Genomic DNA, 25569 nt, shown 5'->3' on the forward strand with positions numbered 1-25569 from the left:
TTAAATTCCCTGCCCTAGCACTCACATGTCCATCACATGGTCCAATCAAAGCATGGTCCCAACTGGAGATGCCTCCTAGACACACCACTCCAGGTGTAGGGCGGAGTGACCTTGACTCTCGGAGAAAGGAATGTTAATTTGACTATCTCCTCACTCACAGAATCCCCCCCTCCTAGTTTCCCACAATACTAAATGTGGCAGGCCTGAAGATCCAATGGCCAAGATGGTTTCCAGGCCTGACATTCACACTCTTTGTGATTCCTTGTCAGCACTCTCAAACCTACCCAAAAGATCAGGGTCTCTATTGTTTTACTTTAAAGCATCGTATCCTCATTAGCTGATTAAAAATTTATTTCCTGTTTCTCCTGAATATGATTTAAGAACTACATGAGCCGTGATGGTGCAGTGGTTAGAATGCAGTATTGCAAGCTAGTTTTGCCAACTGCCAGCAGTTTAATCCTGACTGACTCAAGGTAAATTCATCCTTTCATCCTTCTGAGGTTGTTAAAATGAGGACCCAAATTGATGGGGGCAATATGCTGATTCCTTAGAGAGGGCTGCTTAGAGAGGGCTGTAACACATTGTCTAAGTGCTAATGCTATCCCTGACATAATTTCTGTTCTTTTAAGGACTATTTCATCTACGTTCAAATGCTTCCCTTCATTTTTTAACATCCCACCCCTCACTATCTGATCCATCTCGTAATAAAACTGCCAATTTTAAATCAAGGTGGAGTCCTGCAGACTTCATGGTGTTCATGATTCTACCCCATGTTTAACTTTTCACAACCAGCTAAGGTCTAGATAAAATATCCAGCATACAATTACTCAATGTAAGAGAAGTTTAGCTCAGATATGGAATGCCTTCTTTCAATGGAGTGCTGCATCTGAAATTTAAACAATCTCTTACCATATGGACAGGCAAGAAAACAAATGAATCATTGAACAAAGCAGTCCAGAGTTCTCACTCGAGGCACAAATAATGAGGCACAAATTATTCTACTTCCGACATGTTATGTGAATAAGCAGCTCTCCGGAGAAAGCTCTATTATATAGGGAAAAGTTGAAGGAAAAAGAAGAGGTGACCTGCCATAGGATGGGGAAATTTAGTTACTGTAGTGATGAGTGCAATGCTGGAAGTCTTGAAGGACCAGATTAAGACAGATCAGGGATAGATCTTCATGGAGAAGATGCTGACTTATTTGCCCATAATCATTCAGTCAATATGTAGATGAGAAACAAATGGGACAGTATTTCTAAAGTACTTCCTTAATTTAAAAAAAAACCCCGGATGCCCTCACAAAGTGTTGAAGCTTATTCTTTTATCTTCCATCCTAAATAGCTACTGTCATTGAAGGATGGAAGATGAAAGCAATAGGACTCCAAGAAATCTGGATGAAAGGAATAAGACTCTTAGAAATCTGGAGACCACCAAGATGGAGGATACTTTCTGAAAGTAGAGTTTTTCTGGTATAAGTGAAAGGGTTACCATTAGGGATAGAAGATTGCCTCTGCTAACAATAGGTTTTATGAAATAACTACTGATAAAAGTTTCAATGGCTATTGTGGGAACCAGCTGCTTCTGCTTTCTGTCCAAATTCTCAACCTGCTTAAGAAATCTTTCTAGTTCTTTACCAATTTGAGGGGAAATTTGGATGGGAAATTACCTGAAAGCCCTTAGGGCTAAGGCAAAACATGGACCTGGCTAACCCCCATCTGTATTATTGCCAATAAAACTATTTGGATGTCTCAATGAAATCACCTGGAATTGAGATCTCATATAGTGCAACCATGGGGATCAGACTGTAGAGACTAACTATGTTGTTCAATTATATTGCAAGGCATTACACGGGTCATGTGTACTATTCATCCATGACTGCACTGCATATGCTAAACAATCTGAACATTGTTCCTGGGGTTAAACTCTGGTGACCTTGACTCAAGTTCTTTAAAAAAAACAAATAAGCAAAAGTGTCCCTGGAATCCAAGTACCACAAGCAGAAGCCACCCAGGTTCCTGAGTACAGCAGGTAATGATGAAGCCAGCTGTTTGCAGCACATTCCTTACAGATATTCAACTCCCTCTCTTCCAGGTGATGCAGAGCAAACAACATTGCAGGAGGTGCTGGTATGGAGCAGTCCCAGCTCCTGCTGGAGGAAGCAGTGCTTCCTCATTTAGCCGTATCTCAGATCAGCTGGAGAAGGGCACATGAGCTGAGAGAAATATTGAAACAGATGTGCCGAAGCTTCCCCTTGGTGCTACAGAAAACAGTCCATGCACGTTTGCAAACAATGTTGGGAAATGAAGCTGGGCCCATTGGAATTTCATCCTGTGCCTGACTTAATTCCCTCCTCCTTCCTCTCTGTGCTTCAGTTTCTGTCAACTATTCTGCCATTCTCTCGAATGGATATAAGAACAACATGCTATGAAGTTTCAGCAAGGTTCGCTTTTAAAAGAAAGAAATCCTGACAGGGGCAGTGTGTGGAAACCTTTTCTTTGTAGCAAGAGTACACCATCTTTGTGTAACCCCATACATGTTATTTGGCCATTTTCATTGAAAAATAATACAGTGATACCTTGTCTTACAAACTTAATTGGTTCCGGGACGAGGTTCTTAAGGTGAAAAGTTTGTAAGATGAAGCAATGTTTCCCATAGGAATCAATGGAAAAGCGATTAATGCGTGCAAGCCCAAAATTCACCCCTTTTGCCAGCCGAAGCACCTGTTTTTGCACTAATGGGATTTCCCTGAGGCTTCCCTCCATGGGAAATCCCACCTCTGGACTTCTATGTTTTTGCGATGCTGCGATTTCACTGAGGCTCCCCTCGCTGGGAAACCCCACCTCCGGACATCCTTTGCCAGTGAAGTGCCCATTTTTGCGCTGCTGGGATTCCCCTGCTGGGATTCCCCGGCAGCATCACAAAAACACAGAAGTCCGGAGGTGGGGTTTCCCATGGAGGGGAGCCTCGGGGGAATCCCAGCAGCGCAAAAATAGGTGCTTTGGTGGCAACGGAAGTCCGGAGGCGGGGCATCCCAGCGGTGGCAGTAGGTTTGTAAGGTGAAAATAGTTTGTAAGAAGAGGCAAAAAAATCTTAAACCCCAGGTTTGTATCTCGAAAAGTTTGTATGACGAGGCGTTTGTAAGACGAGGTATCACTGTACTTGTATTTTATGTGGGATGCTACAAGTGGGAATTAGAAATTTTGGATGGTTTTCTAAAACTGAAGATTGTTTGACAGTGAGTTACTGGTTGCTATGAATACTTGAGAGGAAGAAGTTAAGAGTTCATTCTACCCTTCCTCCGCTCTTAGGACTCCATTCTTAGTTCTCCCCATGCCTAGTTTTTCCTGTCAACAATCTTGAAAAGTTGTTGAGTTATCTAAATTTCCCAGTGATCTTAATTCTCCCAAATGAATTCAACATTCAAACTCGGGAGGGAGGCTATTTCTGACCTCCAAATATTGGAATTGGTCCCAGCCTCACTGGATTAGGAGTGATGGCAAGATAATTGATTCCCAAACTTGCTTTGAGCAAAATTCATATTTTAGGAAAGAGTCAGATCAACTGAAAAGGATTCTTAGAGGCACCAAGAATGATTATGAGAAACTGAGGAGGCTGTATTCTTAACTTTTCAATTTCTGGTTATGTTTTCAATTTTTATTAGTTGCCTTGAATACGTGCCAGAACAAAACTTGAGATATAAATTCAATCCCATCAGAACAGATAAAATCAATGACTGAATATTAGAGTTAGAAGGGACTATTTGAGCTACTGCATTCAACCTCATACTCAGCATAGGAATGAAAACAAAAGCATTAGAGACACATCAGTCCCCAAGCCCCATAAGAACAACTTTTAAAAAGGCAGGGCGGATTTGATTTGAATCAAATTATTTAAATCACGATTTAAATCACTAATAAAAAGGCTTGATTTAAATCAAATCTATTTAAATCATAATTTTTAAAGAGCATCTGTCAACTCTGTCCCGCAGCGGGTCCTCCTCTGACCCGCTGTTGACTCACCAGAAGTCTCAACATTGCAGAATATAGTCTCATCCTACATAACTAAGCTCCATTTCATGCTGAATAAGCTAATGTATTTTAAATAGAAAATTATCTTTAGATAGATTTTTACCCAAAAGCATTTTATTAAAATAAATTTGATAAAAAATAAAAAACCCAATTTAAATTAAAAAATCTGATTTTTTTTTTTAGTTTTTTTAAACATAATTTTTTTTAAAAAAGGGCAATTTCCCAACTCTCCAGGTTACTGGTTCCCTTGTGTTGTGTACCCTACAAGATTGTCCAGATCAGGAAAGAGATTCCACAAGAAGACTACAACTATATTGTATTGATACAGGCTACAGGAACAGAATATCACTAGTCTGACTTGTGGAAAGCTAGTCTAATTCCTTTCTAAGACTTTCCTTTTGCTCTTTACTCAGAACACACTTATGTATGTATTGTTATCTTAACAGTTTCTGGATTGCTACTCCAAGATCATCATGGTTCTTACAGTGTGTGATATGTATGTGTAGATATATCCATACCCTTCAAATACTTAAAAGCATGTCAATTGAAAAAGGTTAAGACCATATTCTATCATCTCTCAGGACAAGATGTTGAATAATGGATTGAGGTTGTGGGGGGGGAAATGCAACTTTAACCAAAAGAGCAGTTCATCAGTAGAATTGGTGAATGAAGGAGGTGATTTTACTGAGAGAGGTTAGATTGCTATTTACCAAGAATGCATTAATTTGGATTCCTTCGTGGAACTAAAGACTGGACTCACAGACTTCAATGGCCTAATCCACTGAATGATGGCAAAAAAAAATTCCCTCAAGTGCCAAAAGGGTGTATGGATGGATAGATGCCCATACCCATAATGCAATGCCCTACCCAAACATGCACTTACCCCCCACACACTGTCCGCACATGCCCTCAGACTTCACTGAGGACTCTGGACTACCATTGGGCCTTTTTTCACCTTCCCCAGGCTTGAGGAAAGCCTCTGGAGCCTGTGGATGGCAAAAAACAGTCCTACCAGAAGTTCGGAAACCAACTTCCGGTAGGCCCATTGGGCCATTTTTCACTCTCCCCAGGCTTCAGGAGGCTTTCCTGAAGCCTGGGGAGGGCGAAAACGGGCTGCCTGACCTTTGGAAGGCTGAAAATCAGCTGGCCACTGCGCATGTGCACGCTGGAACTGACATAGGGCAACACCTTGTGTGCTCTCAGATATGGCTACCATAGGTTCGCCATCACAGGCCTAAGCCATGATTTTTCATGAGGGAAACAGGCCTGTACAAGCTTTTTTGCCAGGGGCAGGGAGGGGAGAGAGGGCTTCCACTTATTCATTCAATGTAGCGCAGGCCACAAGGAAAGGAATGCAGCCATGACAAAACCTAAATTGATTTTTATTTCATTAGAGTGTAACTGCAATTAAATTTGCATTAATGAAGTACAATGAACACGATTGCTTTCCCACATTTTTAATTCTGTTATGTTAAATACTAGCATTCGGTAGCAAGTTTGGGAAGGGTTACAAGCAAGATTTTCCTGGCTCTGGAACCGCAGGCCCGATGCCTCTGTTGCTGTCAGACGATTAAACAACCTCACTGGCACCATCTCTATATAGGAGAAATTTGCAGTTTTGGCATCTCTCCTGAATATTTAGGCCAATTAACCCCGGAGAAGGCCAAATCAATAGTAAAAGTGAGAAACAGCAGCATTGATTGCCAAAATTATATCACAAGTGCTCCTGAATTCTACCACCAAATGTTAGACAATCAGAAGCTCTCTAGTGAGGGGTATCTATATAATTGTAATCTTAAGCAAATATAGGTGGATCTTTTCCTGATACCACTTTCATGCCAACCCATCAACTCTACTGATGGGAAGATGGGACTCTTTATTTGCAGACACTTTGCTTTTGTGAATGCAGGCAGGTAGAAACCGTCAATCTTGAACTTATATTGTGCCCTTTTAATGATGCCACATTATGTGCGCTGATTAGCCCAATCATCCAAACACAAGGGCCATACAGATAAATTTTAGGTTTATTATTTTTTTATGTATGCTAACCCCACACTCACATACCAAGTGGCCAAGTTATACTATTGCACAAAGTGTTTAATTAGATGCATTGTTTTACTGCCTATTTTTCCCCCTTTCCCAATAACAAATTCTTGTGTTAAACTCTTGCTCTTTTTTTACTGTAACTTTTTCATTGTAAAGGTGGGTCAAAGATCGTAATAAAGAAAAAGGGCTGGGATTTTACAGGAAACTTCCCCGTCTGGACTATTTTATTTGCAGAATAAATCTTCTGAAATGCCCTTCAAGATTTGAGCAGATTTATATGGAGCACAAGAAGAGCAGTGTAGATACGTTGATCCAAAAGATAATGTTTCCACACTGGCTATTGTTTAAGAAACCAGATACTATATTATCCATGGTTACATAGAAAGACACTACACTACCTAAGGAAGGATATTGCTGACTGAGAAAAATTTTCAGGAAATTGTGTTTTGCATGGGAATCAAAAATAATATTGGCCCTGGAGACACAGAAGTGACAATCTGGCAGCATTTAAAATTCAGTCTTTTTCCAACTGATCTCTACAAGTACCCACAGGAAGATATTTTTAGTAGCCTGACCCATTCAGAAGACCCTAAATGATTTATAACAGACTAAAAATACAAACAGTACAAAACAACATGTAAACCTCCTTTAAGGTAGAGACTTCTGATTAGTAATTAGTGTTAAAAACTTAACAAACTGGGACTCTTCTGCGGAAGAGCGGTCTGCAATTTTCCAGCACTGGAGAGCAATAAAGTGTGAGGCCACAACAGAAAAGCGATAGCAAAAATATTTAGACTTATATACCACTTTGCCCTGCTTTACAGCACACTCTAAGCTGTTTACAGAGTGAATATATTACCCCCAACAACCTGGCTCCTCCTTTTATCGAAGGCTGGAAGGCTGTCAATCAACTGGAAGCTGGTGAGAATCAAACTCCTGGCAGTGAGTTGAATTAGCCTGCAATACTGCATTCTAATCAATGTGCTGCTACTTCTCCTGTTGAAAAGGCTACCACTGAGAGCACTAATTTCCATGAAGTAGCGGCTGGGATCTCTTCTTAAGGAGGGAGATACTTACCAGATGGGCAGGTTTAATCCTGGCACTGAGGTGCCTGATGTCTTATGGTATTGTGATAATGCATTACTATTACTATTAGTCTTCTCATCGTTCCTATCATCCATCTCTCTCACTTATGACTGCATGACTGTAACTTGTTGCTTGTAGCCTTATGATATATATTAATATTGTTTCCTGATTGCTTATTTGAACCCTATGACAATCATTAAGTGTTCTACCTCAAGATTCTTGATGAATGTATCTTTTCTTTTATGTACACTGAGAGCCTAATGACTACCTTGTTCTGTTAAGGGGAAGAGCTCAGATCTTTCAATTTACTGCATCTATTAACAGCCTTGAACCATATCTTATGACACCATCTCACTAAATGGAAGTAAATAAATGGCATCGTTTTCACTATTCAACCCCCAGCAGATACACGTGCCAAGGAATCATTTTCTGAAATTTACAATATCTTCATAGCATTGTCCTGTCATTACTATTATTTTGACACAGTGATAATGGGATGACTCTAGAAAATGCTATAAATTATTAGTGGGGAGATAGAGAGCAAGATTATAAAAAGCTTCCTACAGAATAACAGGGTTGGAAGGGACCTTGGAGATCTAGTTTGACCCCCTGCTCTATCAGGACAACTTCTACCATTTCAGATAAATGACTGTCCAGTTTCTTCTTGTAGCCCTCTAAGGTTGGAGCACCCACAACCATTCCACTTAATCAATTGTTCTATGTGTCAGGAAATTTCTCTTTACTTGTAGGTTCGTTGATTGCTAACTGGTCACAAAGTACTGGTAGTCCTTTGGGCTGAAATCACTCCATTTGTAATAATACTGCTGAAAGAAATGGGAATACAGGATCCCACAGAATGGATAGAACTATGGAAAGTGGCTAAAAAGATGAAACACTATAAAAAAATCTATACATGAAAAAAAGGAAGCCTACTATCTTCCAGATGTGCTGGACTACAGTACCTACAAGACCTATACTTTTAGTATGCTGCTTGATTTTGATAGGAGTTGAAATCCAGAATGCCGGGTAGGTCACTGACTTTAGCCATAGCACTTATATTCCACTTCACATTTCTTTACAGCCCTCTGTAAGCAGTTTAAAGAGTCAGCATATTGCCCCCAACCATCTGGTCATTATACCAAGCTTGGAAGGCTGAATCAACCTTGAGCCAGTCAGGATTGAACTGCTGGCAGTCGGCAGACGTAGCCTGCAATACTGCATTCTAACCACTGCACCACCACAGCTTTGAGCCACTCCGAGTCTTTGGAGAGGGGCAGCATAAAAGTCCATTTAATAAATAGTAACTCTAAACTGTATACTAGCACTGCAAATGATGTTTCATTATTTTATTTTAAATACCAGAAATTGAATATTTTTTTAAAATGAAAATTAATTCATTCAAACAATTTAAGATGCTAGCGCTCAGACTCAGCAGCTAATGGAAAACCAAGAAAAGGTTTTCTTTTTTATTTTTATTTTTAGAGCTTTATTTATTTATTTATTTTTTGAATACAGTGGAACCCCGACATAAGAGCTGCTCTACTTAAGAGCAACTCGAGATAAGAGCTGGGAGGGGAGAGATATTTTTGTTCTACTTACAAGCCCAAATTCGAGATACAAGCGCCAAGGAGCTGTCTCCTGAAGCCAAACGCTAACTTCCGCGTTCGGCTTCAGGAGACAGCTGCGAAGCGGCGCGCGTGTTTTAAAAGGTTGCAGCCGGCCTGGGGGGCTCGGGGGGGTGCTTGCAGCTTTCTTTCTTGCTCTTTTTCTTTCTCTCTTTTACCTTCCCTTCCTCTATTTCTTCTTTTCTTTCTCCTTCCCACCTTCTTCCCTCCCTCCCTCCCTTCACTCATTCCTCTCTTACTCTCCCCTTTCATAAGTTTCCTTGCTTCCTTCCTCTGTTCCTTCCCCCTTTCTTTCTTTCTTTCTTTCTTTCTCTTTTTCTTTCTCTCTTTTACCTTCCCTTCCTCTATTTCTTCTTTTCTTTCTCCTTCCCACCTTCTTCCCTCCCTCCCTCCCTTCACTCATTCCTCTCTTACTCTCCCCTTTCATAAGTTTCCTTGCTTCCTTCCTCTGTTCTTGTCCCTTCCCTCTTTCCTTCCTTCCTTCCCACCCTCCGTCCATTCATTCACCCATTCCTCTCTTGATTGCTTAAAGCCGGTCCCTGGTGCAAAAAGGGTTGGGGACCTCTGTTCTACAGGATTGGGTGGCAGAGAAGTTGAACATATGTAAATTTAAAAGTTTAAGAAAGTTTACAAGTTAAGTGAAAGAAACTTCATTATTCATTTATATGTACATGTACATTTCTTCATTAAAAACATGTCTTTCTGCATAATTTAGACTAACTTTGTGAGTTTTTTGAGGGCTGGAACCAATTAAAATTATTTACATTAATTCCTATGGGGAAAAGTCGTTCGAGATAAGAGCTGCTCGACTTAAGAGCCCAGGTCCGGAACGAATTAAACTCGTATCTCGAGGTACCACTGTATATGCAATCCAAGGAAGATAAACCAGGAAGGTTGCATTGGCATCTTTCAGTCTCAAAAGACCATGGTATCATTATCTGGACTCCCCAAAGCATGAAGCCAGGGTAGGTTAGTATGGAGGATAGACTTTTACCCAAGCAGCAGATCCCTCCTCTCCATGTTTATGAAATAATCCATTGGAATGGCAAAGGCCAATACGATTGGTTCCAGTTATGTCACAGGAGTTATCAGAACATGACTGTACGCAGTCACAAACTACTTCCAGGACTCCGGCTCCAGATTTTGCTTCAAGATTTACTCCTGAAGCCTTTTCCAATGATGGATACAGCCACAAGGCAATGGAGGTTTGCAGTCAGAGTTTCCCTTCTCCTAGTGGTTGACCAGGGCATCTTCTGTGTTTTGCATTGCTCTTAACCAAATGTTTCAATATAACCAGGAAGGTTATACTGAGACATTTGTCAGTTTTGTCTGTGACATTCACTTTCTACCCCCCCCTACTCTTATTGCATGAATTAATGTCACCACTGCTATTATTAACTTTTGGCACTTAGATGGCTTTCTATAGATTTTAAGAGTTATCTTTAATAGGATGCATAAAGAATGAGTTCTATTAGATGGTTTGGGAATTATCTTCAACCACTTCCTACACTCCCGCCAAAACTGCCCTTTGAAATCTTCAGTTTTTGCTGTGGTTGGTCAATATGTTTACAGCTATTGGAAGCCATTGGGTTTAGTACACCGTCTTGTCCTTTTGCTCCCAAGAGATCGCATGGCCCTGAAATATGATTTCCCCCTGCTATTTCAGTCTGGCGGAAAGGGCTGCCAGTTATTTTGCAACAGTTGGGTGTCTGTTAAAGGGCCCTGCTGGCTAGTAATGTACCGAATCCAATTTCCTAGAGATTATAAATAAATAGCCTTCATTTGATCTCACTTCCAGATATAATGATTAAGAATTGAGCATCGCAAAAATGCTGCACTGATGCTGCATTCTGGATATCTGGTTTTTATTTCCTTTTTTTTGCTTATTTTACTCTTTTACTACTTCCCATAAACAGAGTGGATCATGATGGAAAAACAGTAAACAATCACATTCTTACCAGATAAAATCTACTCATTTGTCCTTGGCTGATGAACTGGAAATATCCTCTATAAAGATTGTCACCGGTGATAAAGCTTCCTTTTTCGGCTATGGAGATTCTCAGTCATCCAGGTCATGGTTGTCCCAAAGCTGCTTTTTCAAGAGGCAATTGGAGTTCTTCCAGCTGCCACTTGAAAAAGTACCTTTGGGACTTCATTTATTTTTTGAGTACTGTACAATAAAGCTTTATACATTTCAAAGCTTGCCTTCAGAGGTTGTAGGTGCGTCATCACTGGTGGGTTTTAAGAAAAGACTGGGCAGACACCAGTCTGAAATGATATAGGCCAGGCCAGGGCTTCCTGCTTCAGTAGGGGGTTGGACTATAAGACCTCCAAGGCCTCTTCCAGCTCTATTCTGATTGAAATACATCTGCCTAACCCACCAGAGCAGGGAGGCAGGTCATATTATAGGTCCCCTCTCTTTAAGGACCAAGAAGAAGGGCCTTCACTCTGGAAAACCACCCCTGCGGAGATAAAATCGGCTTCCACCTTAATCTTCTTTTGAAAGGTCCTGGAGATATGAGTTTGTGAGTGAGCTTGGGACCTCCAGGGTGATATAGAGTCCATCAAGTGGTCTGTTTGATGGTTTTTGTCAGAAGGGTGGAGGTTTCATGGGTTTTATATTTGGGTTTTTACTTCTATAGGCTACCCAGAGTCATCAGGAGTCAGGCAGCCATATACATTTTCTTAATAAATAAATACACTGATGATCATCTCTCATCTGGTTTCTGTCCCAGAAAGTGCCCTGTTCATTGTGAGATGACATAGATTGCATAACCTTATACGATCCAGGTATGCTGGGATTCCTATAATTCAGAGTCTGAGAATAACAGTCCACAAACACCTGGCAGTACTATGTTCTGTGGCAAAGAAAGGCAGAGGAAATGTAATAGTTTACTCTTTGAAACGTTTAATTTTCTTATGAGAGTGTTTATGCCAACTAAGCTTCTGAGATAAGTTTCAAGGCCATCATGACACAGCAGTTCTGTTTCTGCCTGGAAGACCATTTCCAAGAAGTGGGGCTAGAAGACTAAAGCGAGCGACGCCCCATAAAAATGTGTGCTGTTCTAAAAAGGGCTCATCCTTAAACCTAATGGCCTCGCTATATTAGCACTGATTTCTTTTCATCCAATTCAGATATATCAAGTTCCGGGATCAAATGAGAAACAATAATCGGAAGCTTTACCTGGATGGAGGCACAAAGAGCAGAGGATCTATTTAACTTGGAAAAATAGCATTTAGTCTCCTGAACACACATTGAACGTTCAGGAGTACATATTAAATCCAATCAAGTGTGCTTGTATACAGGGTCTTAGCACTAGCTCAGATGTCTGGAATCTGCCAATAATAAAGATCAAATAACTTGGAGGCCACCTGCTCCAAACAGAATCTGACCAACCAATCTATGCTAGCCCAAAAATTATATTAGGACTTCCCACCTATTGGGAATGAGAACTTAGAAATCAGTATTATGTGTGAGAACTTTCTCTTATGAACAGTCTGATTCCATACTGCATGCTTTACAAGAATCTTTGAAAAACTTCAGTGGTGGGTTGCTCCCGGTTCAGACCAGTTCTTAGAACTGATAGCACCGGTGGTAGGAGCTCCACCCACCCACCTAGGACCAGTGATGGGCTCCTACGGGTACAGTCAGGTACACAGAACTGGTAGAAAAAAATTGTTTTTCTTTTCTTTCCTTCCCTTCCGGGCATGTTTTTCCTATCACAATAAATGAAGTTGAATGTCTATCATTTTAGAAGAGCTGTGCGTACATGTGTGTGTTCATAACATACCGTTTATATAGTAGACAATGTATATTTTTGTGTGCCTGTATGTAATATGTATGTACACATATGGCATATATACATAGAATTAAATAGTCCATTTTGGATGTTCAGTAATAATAAATAGATAGGGAAATTGTATCTCTTTGAGGCAAAGAGAGACCAGGCACCCTAACCTGAACCAAACCCTTGACGTGAGTGAAGTCAAGTTGGCCACCTTTAAGCCAGTTATATGACCTTTCAGCCACCCCCAGTCACATGATTGTCAAGCCACTCCCACCTGGTCACATGGCCAGCAAGCCACACCCACAAACCCATGCCCACAGCACGGTAGTAAAAAAATTGCAGACCTTCACTGCCTGGGATGCTTCTGTGCATGGGTGAACCGGTAGCAAAATCATTTAAAACCCACCACTGAAATACTTATTGGAAAGCTATTTCAAAGAGTTTTCAAAGTTAAATAATACTGACTAGGTTTGAATGTCTATCCCACAAATCAAAAATTATTCTAGATTTAGGGACGGTAGCTATATATGGTTAGATTATTTTGTGCCATCTTGTTGTTTATCTAATTGCCTAAAGAGAGAGTATAAATATATACTCTTTAAAGTTACAAACAGAGAACAATAGCAATAACACAAAGATTTATATACAGCTTCCTAGTGCTTTACAGGCCTCTCTAAGAAGCTTTCATAGTCAGCATATTGCCCGCAATAATCTGGGTCATTTTATAGACTTCAGAAGGATGGAAGGCCAAATTAACCTTAAGCCGATCAGGAACAAATAGCTGGCAGTGGAATTTAGACTTGGCCTGCAATGCTGCATTCTAACCACTGCACCACCATGGCTCATATAAAGTGACAAGCCTGGATAAGGATATCTGTTTAACCTATAACCCAAGGGTGGGAAATTAATTTTACCAAGGAGTCACATAAGAGACTGGGACTGTTGTGAAGGGCAACCCTTGTTGCCCTGTCTCTGATGTTGCAATGTCGTCACCCCCTCTAGGAATGCCAGCCCATCCCCTCTGCCAACCACACCAATGTCCTGTCCCTGATATTGCCAGCATTCAAATACTGATGCCACCAGTGCTGTGGTCTGGAGTGGGACAGTCCATGAGCCAGATGTGGGCCGTGGGCTATAAAATGCCCAGGTGTGTCATAACCTATTCCTTGTTGATAAAGAAATCCATAAGATATCAACTTTTCAATCTGGTGCCAGCAAAAAGTCCATAAAGGATTGCTAGAATTTATAAAATGATGCCTTATTTTAATTTTGATGAAATAAGCCAACTTTATATTTCTTCCTTTTATTTCTAAAAAAATCCTACTCTCTGTTCAAATGTTGTCATAGGGCAGTGATGGCGAACCTTTTTTTCCTCAGGAAAAGACCATGTGTGTGCGCTATCGCACATACACGAGTGCCCACGCTCATAATTCAATGCCTGGGGAGAGTGAAAACAGCTTTCCCTACACTTCCTGGAGGCCCTCTAGAGACCGGAAATGGCCTTTTCCACAACTTCTGGTAGGCCCAGTAGGCTTGTATTTCACCCTACCCAGGCTCCAAAGGCTTCTCCGGAACCGGGGTAGGGGTAAAAACGCCCTCCCCCATTCCCCAAGAGGCTCTCTGGAAGCCAAAAATGCCCTCCCAGAGCCTCTGTGGGACCCAAAAATCAGCTGGCCAGCACACACATGCATGTTGGAGTTGAGCTAGGGCAATAGCTCATGTGCCAGCAGATACGCTCCGCGTGCCACCTGTGACACCCGTGCCATAGGTTTGCCATCACTGCCATAGGACATTTTTTCTTCAATTCTTCTTTGCTCCATCCCATACATTTCTTTGATGGAGGCTTTTAAGAAGTCTCCAATAAAAAGACATTATCAAGGTTGTCACCATTTCTTTAAGTTTTAAAACAAAACCTTACCCTGGCCTGTCACTTGTATTTCCATTTAAAATGATTTCTGTTATGTATTCTACACTTTTTAAAATCCAGTATTTATGATTCTACTATTTCTGCAACAAGCAAAATTTGTTTCATATTTGTCATTCCTTCATTAACTTCTATCTAATCTATCCATGGAAACAGACCTTGTTATTGATATTGTTGATTTTGTGGTTACCAATTTCTGGCTCCATTCTTTAATATTTCAAATATTATAATGTGTCGTGTCATTTTGTAAATTCCAATACTGTTGAAAATCAAAAGTACATTTTTTTTCCTTTTTGTCTGGAATCTTTAGTCCCTACTAGTATTCAATTTAAATGATGAAGTAATTTGTGTTGTGACTTACAGTAGACAAAATGAAAAGCTATTTTATGTAATTAGTTCCAAAGCTTTATATTAAAAGTTTCAGTGTTTAAATTTGTTTGGAATCTTAACTTGTTTATAATTTTCTTAGTTTAAAATCTTATTTAGCTTTTTGCAATTTTTTTTAAAAATCTGTAAGTTCCTAAACTTAGGTAATTTTTCCTTTATTCAGAAATAAGATAGACATACTAGATGGCTTTTCAAGCCTTTTGTTTTGAAGTTCTCTAATAGTTTGTATATAAATAAGCAATTTCCAAAAGCGATTAGAAATTAGGATTAGCAGAACTTAGTATCCTTTAAAAGGCTATCATATTTGTAAACAACATGATAATGAATGTTGTTCATCACCCAACCTATATCATGCAGTTTCCTTGTAAGGAACAGCCTTCAGGAACATATGTGGGTGGCCTTCTGTCATCTCCTTTTGAAGAACTGGATAACTCATTGGTTCTTCAGTCTTTGTCATGCTCATTGTAACTTGACATGCTATCCCTTGAAACCCCGATAGAACACTAATCCCAATTCCAGAAACATTTGGGTTCAATTCCTTAAATCTCTAATAAAAAGTGCCAAGAACCAGAAGAAGGGAAGGAGCCCTAGATGAATTGCTTGATGACAGTCAAAAAAAACCAATTGGTTTATTCTAAGAAATTCATCAAAGTTGATTCACTCAGCATCTCTTTTTCCAATACAGTGGTACCTCTACTTAAGAACTTAATTCGTTCTTTGACCAGGTTCTTAAGTAAAAAAGTTTGTAAGTACAAACAATTTTCCCCATAGGAATCAATGTAAAAGCAAATACAATGTGTGCAAACCCGTTAGGAAAGAAATAAAAGCTCGGAATTTGTGTGAGAGAAGGAGGAGGAAGAAGAGGAGGAGGAAAGTCGCTGCCAAAGGAAGAAGGTGAGGTGAGGAAAATCAAAAATATCCAAAACTTTAAGGCTTAAAAAAAGAAAAGAGGGACTCTGAGGTGTCGAGGAGGAGCACGCGCCTCCCATACACCCGGCGTGAGGGTGCCTCCATTCACTGCCCCAGAGAGAGAAACCCAGGGGGAATGGCAGGAAACATTTTCTACTTTCTTAAGTAGAAAATGGTTGTTAAGAAGAGGCAAAAAAATCTTGAACACCCGATTCTTATCTAGAAAAGTTCTTAAGTAGAGGCATTCTTAGGTAGAGGCCACTGCATTTCAAAATAGTGCTGGCTTTCGGTAACCATTTATTATATACCCAGATTTCTGACAATTCCAATATCACTTAGAAGGAACTTCTAAAAAACCACAATATCCAAGCTATGGTAGTTCAGCTGGCTCAGTAACAAGTAAAACTATAACTAAACTGAAACTAAAATTGAAACACTACATGCTTTATCTACTTCAAATCAAGCACCACCACCCAATACAGAAAGAGGCAAATCGAGAAAGTTCAATTCCAGGAAATAGAAGGCAAAAAGCAAGATCCAGTGTACACTGTGCAACGTGGCCAACAGATCAATAACAGACCAATCAGAGACAGAATGAGAGGCTCTGCTTGTGCTTTGAATAACTGGTGCTGAATTATGGGGTGGGTGGTTGGGTGGGTGGGTAATGAAATTTACAACCCTATTTCTCCCTCTAATTGTAGCCACATTACATTTTCCATTCATTGTTTGAAGAATTAAGAGTCTGGAACCATAGACAGTTTCTCTCTCTCCTTCCTCTTTCCCCCCCTCTCCTCTCCCCCGCCATCTCTCTCCTCAGACTCCATTTATATTCAACCCCGTATATGTTGATAGTTATATCTCCCCACCATAGTTACCTTTGCATTGTGCCAGTTGCCGTCACCTAATATAAAGCATTTCTCACTGAAGACGCAAAGTTTCTCAATACAGTGGAACCTCTACTTACGAACTTAATTTGTTATGTGAAACTTAAGTAGAAAAGTTTGTAAGAAAAAGCAATTTTTCCCATAGGAATCAATGTAAAAGCAAATAATGTGTGCGATTGGGGAAACCACAGGGAGGGTGGAGGCCCTGTTTCCTCCCAGGAGATTCCTAGAGAAGCCCCATGGAGGCTTCTCCCCGCCTTTTCTGGCCCTGTTTCCTCCCAGGAGATTCCTAGAGAGGCCCCACAGTGGCTTCTCCCCGCATTTTCCAGCCCTGTTTCCTTCCAGGAGATTCCTAGAGAGTCCCCACAGAGGCTTCTCCCTGCCTTTTCCGGCCCTGTTTCCTCTCAGGAGATTCCTAGGGAGGCCCCATGGACGCTTCTCCTTGCCTTTTCCAGCTAGTTTTGGGTTTGTCAATGGAAAATGATTCTTGAGAAGAGGCAAAAAAATCTTGAACACCCAGTTCTTATCTGGAAAAGTTCGTAAGTAGAGGCGTTTGTAGGTAGAGTTACCACTGTATACTTATGAAGGAGAATATTTGTAGCCCATGATTGAAAGCATTGAGTATTTGTAGCTCAGCACTGATGATGTTACCTAGTTAGGGTAATGCAACATCTGCAAGAAACCAAACAAGCTCAGAGAGTATCAAGGCCCCCTCCTTTCTCAATATAGTCAATTCACATATTCACAGCTATGAGTCACCAAGTTCCAAGCCATCAAAATGATAGAAAATCAGGATGAGGGGCAAGGATGCCTAAACCAATCCTTCATTTCCAACAAAAGCTTCTCACTACTCTGGCTGTCATCCAAAGCTAAACCAGTCCATCTTAGCCAAATCATCACATCTCTGAAAAGGCAAGTCTTTTAATTCTCGCTGGGGGACCTTCAATCAGGGAACTGCAGGCTGCGGGACCAGTAAAGAATCATGGGGACCCAGAAGACAGAAAGATACCAATTTTTTTTCTTTCACTGAAGAAAAGAAAACAAATATGGTAATCTGGGGAGGAGGTGAGCTTTTGGTAAATCAGCAGATGTGAAGGTTCCAGGTAGCATCCAACTAAATCAGAGTCCAAGTCAGAGGAGTCCTCAAAGTTCCAATTTATTGCCGGAGCCATCCTGGCACCTACACTGGGAAACCTGAATCTGAGTTTCACACCCAGCTAAAAGTTCACATCGCTAATCCCGTACCCACAAACTTGTCATGTTGCCCATTCAGATTGTGCCAGCATGGCCAGTCCTCCTTCCACTTCCGCCCAGGTGGGTGGGCATAGGATGTCCTTGAACCACTCAAAAGAATGCTTTGTGGCTGCATTTGTTCCCTTATGAAAATCACCCCTCCCAAGTTCCCATAAACATCAGGTCTTCTATAGATAGTGTGGCAAGCTGTTAATTTATCACCAACTTCTGCACCAGCTTGACAGCAGAATCACTTGGACCCAGGTTTGGCTAAATGAAAAAAATACCCTAAGCTGAGGACTGTCTACATTGGAAGAAGGCCATCCAGATTTTCTCCCAACATCCAATTCTTTTAACTGTACTCAAACTTAAGGATAGAATTTAGAATTTTCTGTTCTCTGATGAAAGAAGCAAGGGGCCTTTGCTGGGACAGTCTTTTATTTCTTCAGATAGAAGAATGGCATCTAAAGCAGGCTTACTTTAAGACTCTGATTTCTTCTACCTATAGACGAAAGCACTGAGGAGATCTTGGTCTCTTTTGTTCTAAAGGTCAGCTTTTATTAGCTTCTCTCAAAAACTCTCCTCAGGGATACTTCCCAGAAAGAAACAAGTCTCTGAGCTGTCCCTTGTTGACAGTGACTGCCTATTGCAAGAAAGCTGGCAAAGTGAAAAGATGGGGGAACCTCTTCCCCTTTCCAATTTTGTGCATAAAAGAAGATTAGTTAGAAAAATCTTGGATTGTGCAGAGATGGATATGATGACAAGAAGGCTGAATGATCAAGAAGAATCTGATTTTTATACTATTTGGATTAAAGTTTATATATGGATAGATAAGAATAAAGTTGAAAATAAGGTTATGAAAACTGTATGAATATAATCAAATGTTATTGATATTTTTTGCTGTTGCTATTGTTGTTGGTTTTTCTTTCTTTTTTTAATCAACTTAACTCTATGTTTATTAGAATATGCAAAAAAAATTCTTCTTTTCACTTAGAATACTACTTTAACTTAAAAAGATTTAAGATTTTATCCCTTTTTCTGTATTAAAAATTGACTTCAAGAAAAGAGGGGTAATTGTAACCCCTACAATGTGTTTAAATGTTTGTGAGTTTGCATGTCTTTTTATTGAAAATTAATAAAGTTTATTAAAAAAAGAAAAGAAAAGATGGGGGAACCTGCCACAGCTGACTCTCCATCTTGTCTGGACTGAGCATACAGTCAATTCCTAGGCAGGAAAGCTACAGCTGCAGGCTAGACGTTTTCTTTTCTTTTTTAACATGTCAGAAGAAGATAATGGCAAATAATTTCCATACTGTTATGGGGAAAACAGCATGGATGTATTTATGAGGTTATAAAAAGGTCAAGCTCAACTCAGAGGAGATTTCAACTCCTTTTTTTTTTTAATCTTAGAAGACGGCATCAATATATCAGCAACAGCTTGTCTTTCCAAATGCAGGCTCAAGCTAACCTGAGCAAATTGGTTTCCCTGCCTTCCTCCAACGACTGCTATTGCTTGAAGTGATGTGGAGGTTTAGAGTAGATTGGGATTCCTAAAGAGGATTTAATCCATAAAGAATATAATAGAACAGAATTCTTTATTGGCCAAAGTGTGATTGAACACACAAGGAATTTGCCTTTGGTGCAGATGCTCTCAGTGTACATAAAAGGAAATATGCATTTCTCAAGAATCATGATGTACAACACTTACAATCATTTTGCCATAGAGTACAAATAAGCAATCAGGAAACAATCAATATTAATATAAATCATAAGGCTACAAGCAACAAGTTAGTCATAAAGTCATAAGTGGGAGGAGATGGGTGATAGGAACGATGAGAAAAATTAATAGTAATGCAGCATACGATGTCTGTTGCTCAGAGAAGGCACATGCCCAGCACAGGATAGCAAGTTCTATCCACTGAAGTGGATCAGTGAGCTTAAAGAAAAAGCACTGCAGTTGAAGAAAATCAACTTTACTATTTATCCCGAGAGCTGGAGAGCAGGACAGGAGAAGGGGGAAGGCTGCAGATTATAGAGGTGTTAATTCACACCCCTGGAGAGACCCTGGGTTATTCCCCCCTACTCCAACTATTCCCACATGGCTTCCTGTGCATCCATTTTGAAGCTAAGCAACAAAATCAAGTTCATTAGAACCTAATAATGAAATTGCAACAAAGCTAAAACAATCAATATGTAACATAATGAAAAGGAAGTGGGTGTGGGATTAGGGAAAAGAATTCTGTTCCCTTAAAGAGCTTCCAACTGGAGACAAGAGTATCAGTAAATTTGGAGGGGAGGGGGTGAGAAAAAGGCAGCCTGGATTTATAAGGAGCAGCTTCATCTGCATCTACAGCTTCTCACAGCAGGGATATGGGCATGATTACTTTCTCTCTTTCCAGAGGATGGTACTATGGAAAGTGGCAGTAGAGGAGGAGCCAGGGAAAGCAAGAGGTCAATTAAATTAAAAAAACAGTGACAGTTCTGGGCCACAAACACTGAGAGCTCAGAATTCTGAACATTTGCAATAACTGTGTAGAAGAGAGGAGTTTGGCTGCAGCCGCAGAACAATGTATTTCCTCAAAATAAGCCCCGATTGAGTTCTTCTGATCAATTGGAAGCAGCCTGCTACATTTGACAGCCCCAACTCTGCAACATGCCACATCCCTTCTTCCCGCAACCCAATAGAAACTCCTCTGGCTATCTATTTCCAAGCTTACAGTGTTGGCAAAGCCTAATCCAAATAGAACAGGGCTGTCCATGGTGAGCTCCAATTTCCCAACAGGCATACTGTGGTACCAACATACAGGAGTCCCAAGCAATCCAAGCAATCTAGTCTATTTTGGCCAGCTCTGTCTTTATCCAAGCCTATCTTGGTTAATTTTAAGGAGTGATTTAGTTAGAATGGTTTAGAGTTCTTATAGAGGGGCGGCATACAAATGTAATAAATTATTATTATTATTATTATTATTATTATTATTATTATTATATCATTGTTATTATCATTATTATTATCATTATTATTATCATTGTTGTTATTGTTGTTGTTGTTGTTATTATTATTGTTGTTGTTGTTGTTGTTATTGTTGTTATTGTTATTATTATTATTTGATGGTGGTGGTATGAATCCAGAAAATCTTGAGTTTAGTTGAACCAGATGAAATCTGTCATGTTGCCATTCTTGGGCATCTGTCAAGGGAGTATCAGAATAGAGAAAAAATGCTTAACCTAGATAAAATGCCAAGGAAAGACTGCAGGCGGAGAAAGACCTATACCCTAAACCCCTGGTTTCCAACGTGGGACCTACGGGGCAATTTGATTTTTAATAGGGGCAATTGGAACCTTGCTTAAACCAAGCTAATGGCCATTTTAAGCTTCTTCCACATGAGTAGGAGTTCACTTTTTGAATAGTAAGAATTATATATGGGGGGGGGATCAGGATTTTAGAGGTGAGGCATGGGCAAAAAAAGGTTGGGAACCACTGCCCTAGACCTAGATATAACAAATAATAACCTATATAATAAAAGACCATAAATACATACACACACACACACACACACACACACACACACACACACACAAAAGAAGGTCCCCCCACTGACAGAGCTTAAGCCTGCCTCTCAAATCATTGATCCTAACAAAGATGCCAGTGTCACCTGCCAGTATGAAAGTCAGCAGTATTCTCTTAAGCTAGTAGTTTGGGAACCACAACGAGAAAGAGGCTTATTGTAGCAGATTCTCTTAAGGAGGCTTCCTCTGGAGGAGACGAACAGATTTGGAGGCAACCCACGTGCCAAATCCCCAAAACGGACCTTCTGGAAATCACAGCCAGAGATTCACAACAGAATAGGGAGCGCAGATAGTTTAAAACTGGCCGACACAACAGTTCTCTGGGGTGAGACGACGATGTTCCGCGTGTCCTTAGCACGCTTCCCTAGCAATGAATCTCACCTGGGGAAACGCGTGTTTAAGGGGGACCGGGCGTTACACGACTATTTCTGGACGATGTCCCGAGATTTTTTAAAAAAATCCCACCTAGCAAACAGATCCCAGTCAAGGTTAACCTCGGCCTGAGGTTTACTTTCCGTTCAACTTATCATTGGGGGAAAGCGGTGGGAGGATATATCCGCCGCCCCCGCCCCCCCCACAAAAAAAGTAGGCGCTCCCGTCCCTAACCAACCTGCTCCGCTGCCTCCGGGTCGAGATGAGGCTCCAGCAACGGGACCGTAAATTGGATCTTACGGGGACTGTTGGGTTCCATGCCGGCTCCGTCGTCCCGGTGGGGGAAAAAAAGACACAAATCGATGGCGCTTTCACCCAGACGCGCTCGATAATATCTCTACCTCCGCTCGCGCTTTCCTTCGCCCGTCCGGTCGGTCGGTCTGCGGGCGCCCCGCCACTCGTTTTCCCACCCAGGGCGCGCTCGCACCCCTCCTTCCCCGCGAACGGCGCTGCGATTGGTCGCTCGGGGTGCCCCTCCCGCCCCTCCCTGCGAGCCGAGGGCGCGCGCACACAAATACATACAGTACATACACAGGGCACCGCGCGCACAGAGAAGACGGGCGCGCGCGCGCACTCGCGGGGCGCCCTGAGGGAGCTGAGATATGGAGCGATGCCCTCACAAAGACGAGCCGCCGAGAGAAAAGCCGCAGATGCGCCCCGACCTCGGGCCTCCGAAGCTTTACGCGAGTCCCTTGGGAGTTGGGCGGCATACAAATCCGAATAAATAAATTAAAGTGAATTTAAATACATACATACACACATACATACACACACACCTGCTTTGCTTCTGCGACCTATATTTACCTAAGATTAAGCCTCACTTGAAATCAGAGAGGGGCTTAATCCGAATCGCCGCATACCGGCTAGCGTTGCAGTTGTAAACGAAACGTTCTGAGCCTCCATGTGCTTTTTTTGTGTTTTTTTAAACCCAATCTTACTTAATGGGATCTGCCTACTGATGAACGCCAAATCTCCCTCCCTGCTGATTCGTCCCTCAGCCACTCTTCCTAAGGAAAGGCGACATTCCTCCGCGCCGTCGGTCCAAAACCCTTCCACCCCTGACTAAGCAAAACGCGGACTTGACCGCGTGTTTCGTAGATTCCCCCCCCCCTTTTTTTTTTTTTGCAATATAGCAAGTTGGCACATATGACTAGCTAAGCGGAGCAGGGAGAAAGCTGGCAAAAGACGACGGTGTAAGATTGTTAGATCTGTCATACCCTGAACTGGACAATAGTAGCAGCCTCGAACATCTGTATACTCCCACCACCCCTTTCCCTGCTATTGGTTAGGGTCGCAGATCCTAACCAAATGTTTCCGATTAGACTTTTCAGGTAAAAGTGCTGCTTAACTGAGGCAACTGCTGGTGCAGGGTGGGTAGGGCTGGAAATGGGTGGATACAGTTTCATCTTTATGTAGATTCAGAGGAGGCACAATCTGAGGTTAGTTGGGGGAAAGATCAGAAGCAACGTGGATTTAAACATGTCTGGGATATACATATATCCATCCTAAGATAAAATACAGGAAATAGTATGAGGGCAGACTAGATGGACCATGAGATTCTTTTCTGCCGTTAATCTTCTGTGTTTCTATGTTTCTAAGTAGATGGCATAGAAAGGTACCTACATCTAGATAAATACTGTACTAGAGAAGGAAGACGGAAGGCATTGGGAATTCATTTCACAATCTGACACATAGCAGAACTGTAGCAGTAGTACTCAGTTTGGGGCTCGGGACCCCTTTGGGGATTGAACGACCATTTCACAGGGGTTGCCTACGACCATGGGAAAAGACAAATTTCTCATGGTGTTAGGAACTAAAGCTTCTATTTTGGCGCATTGAAAGGAACATATTTTTACAATCCGACCAATCACATGTTTACAGTGGGAGTGTCCCTCTGACCTTCCTGCCAATCAGTTTAAAGCTCTGTTGAGAGTATTGGAGTTAGACTTATGGTTGGGGGTTACCTGAACATGAGGAACTGTATTAAGGAGTCGTGGCTTTAGAAAGGTTGAGAACCACAGAATGGTCATGTAATCTGGGAATAATGGAAGTTGTATCTTAACATGGGGTCCAAATTGTATTCAAACTCCCAAAATGCCAGCAGTGACATATTAGAGGAGGACAACAGGTGGAGGAAGGTTACCTATTATTATTATCATTGCGCACACAGAAAAAGCAGTTTCTGAAATGGAAATAATAACCAGGATGAAACTTTATGTTTTTAGATAAGCATAGATTCCTCATTTTTATTACACTTTATATATGGGTCAGGTCTGTTGAAAGGCTCTGTATTTGGCATAAACTCTCTTTACATTGAATGCTGCAGTGAAGAGAACATATTGGAATAGCACACCGGCAGGAACTAGCGTTTTGGGCTTTAATTTTCCAGGGAAACACAGGGAAGTTACAATCTGTACATCTTCACTGCTACTACAATTGTGACTAGTATCACCAAAAGACATGATGTTGCAGCCATCAAGTGTACCAGGGGTGGGTTCCTCCTGGTTTGAACTAGGTGGCCCAAAACGGTAGCAACATAGAAACATATAACATTGATGGCAGAAAAAGACCTCATGGTCCATCTAGTCTGCCCTTATACTACTTTCTGTATTTTATCTTAGGATGGATATATGTTTATCCCAGGCATATTTAAATTCACTTACTGTGGATTTACCAACCACGTCTGCTGGAAGTTTGTTCCAAGAATCTACTTCTCTTTCAGTAAAATAATATTTTCTCATGTTGCTTCTGATCTTTCCCCCAACTAACCTCAGATTGTGCCCCCTTGTTCTTGGGTTCACTTTCCTATTAAAAACACTTCCCTCCTGAACCTTATTTAACTCTTTAACATATTTAAATGTTTCAATCATGTCCCCCCCTTTCCCTTCTGTCCTCCAGTCCAGACTATACTGATTGAGTTTATTCTTTCCTGATAAGTTTTATGCTTAAGACCTTCCATCATTTTTGTAGTCTGTCTTTGGACCCGTTCAATTTGGACCCGCTGGTCATGGCATTCCCCCCCCCCAATTTTTTTATTGTTTGGAAGTTTTTTGCTCTGCTGCTGCTTGGAAAAGGGCATGTGAACAGCCCCCTGCTTTATACTTACCTTTATTCCTGCGCCCGAAGCAAAGCTGATCAGCTCATCAGCTATGTTTTGGGCAGATTATAGCTACTGAGCATGCGCGAAAGCAGAATTGCATGAAAGGCCATGCACACATACGAGCATAGCAAAGTGAACCAGTGGCAAAGGTAAGTGGAACCCACCCCTGAAGCACACATATATCAAGAACAGTGCAATGGTGCAGAGAATGTGGTTTGGAATCTCTTTCTGAACTCTTGTCTGCCAGCTACCAAGACTGCCAAAGTAATAGATCAGCAGATGTACCATGGAGACTTCAGAAAGTAATTTCATTATGACATGGGGTCAGGCATTAAACCTTGCAGCCTTTAAGACCTACCTTAAACGTGAAAAGCAATACAGTAGTAATAATGTCAATAAACATATCAATGTCCTTTTTGAAACAAGAGGCTTTTTTCCAGGCAAGGTAGGACTGAAATAAGAGGATTGGAATAAATTGTGTTACAGCACCATTAATTTGCCTCCTGTTAAAGCTAAACAAGTCCGTGATAGTCAAGGAAAATTCTCCCAGTCCTAGGATG

At 41.1% G+C, this 25569-nt stretch overlaps 1 protein-coding gene across 6 annotated transcripts in view; it reads right to left on the reverse strand.

Moving 5' to 3' along the window:
* PPP1R1A (protein phosphatase 1 regulatory inhibitor subunit 1A) overlaps positions 1–22343 on the reverse strand; it is a 123577-nt gene extending 101234 nt beyond the window's left edge. For 2 of the 6 annotated variants that reach the window (XR_011558139.1, XM_070741012.1), the window contains exon 1: positions 22088–22323. Coding sequence is in view for 4 of the 6 variants with exons in the window: in XM_070741012.1 (XP_070597113.1) it covers positions 22088–22168 (81 nt within the window). In the remaining 2 variants the exon portion in view is untranslated. Of the gene's footprint in view, positions 1–22087 lie in introns of all 6 variants that reach the window. The other 4 variants (XM_070741014.1, XM_070741013.1, XR_011558138.1 and 1 more) reach the window with 3 other exon arrangements.
* Between the last annotated feature and the right edge of the window lie 3226 nt (positions 22344–25569).

This window comes from Erythrolamprus reginae, chromosome 2 (genome assembly GCF_031021105.1).
Source record: "Erythrolamprus reginae isolate rEryReg1 chromosome 2, rEryReg1.hap1, whole genome shotgun sequence".
NCBI lineage: Eukaryota > Metazoa > Chordata > Lepidosauria > Squamata > Dipsadidae > Erythrolamprus > Erythrolamprus reginae.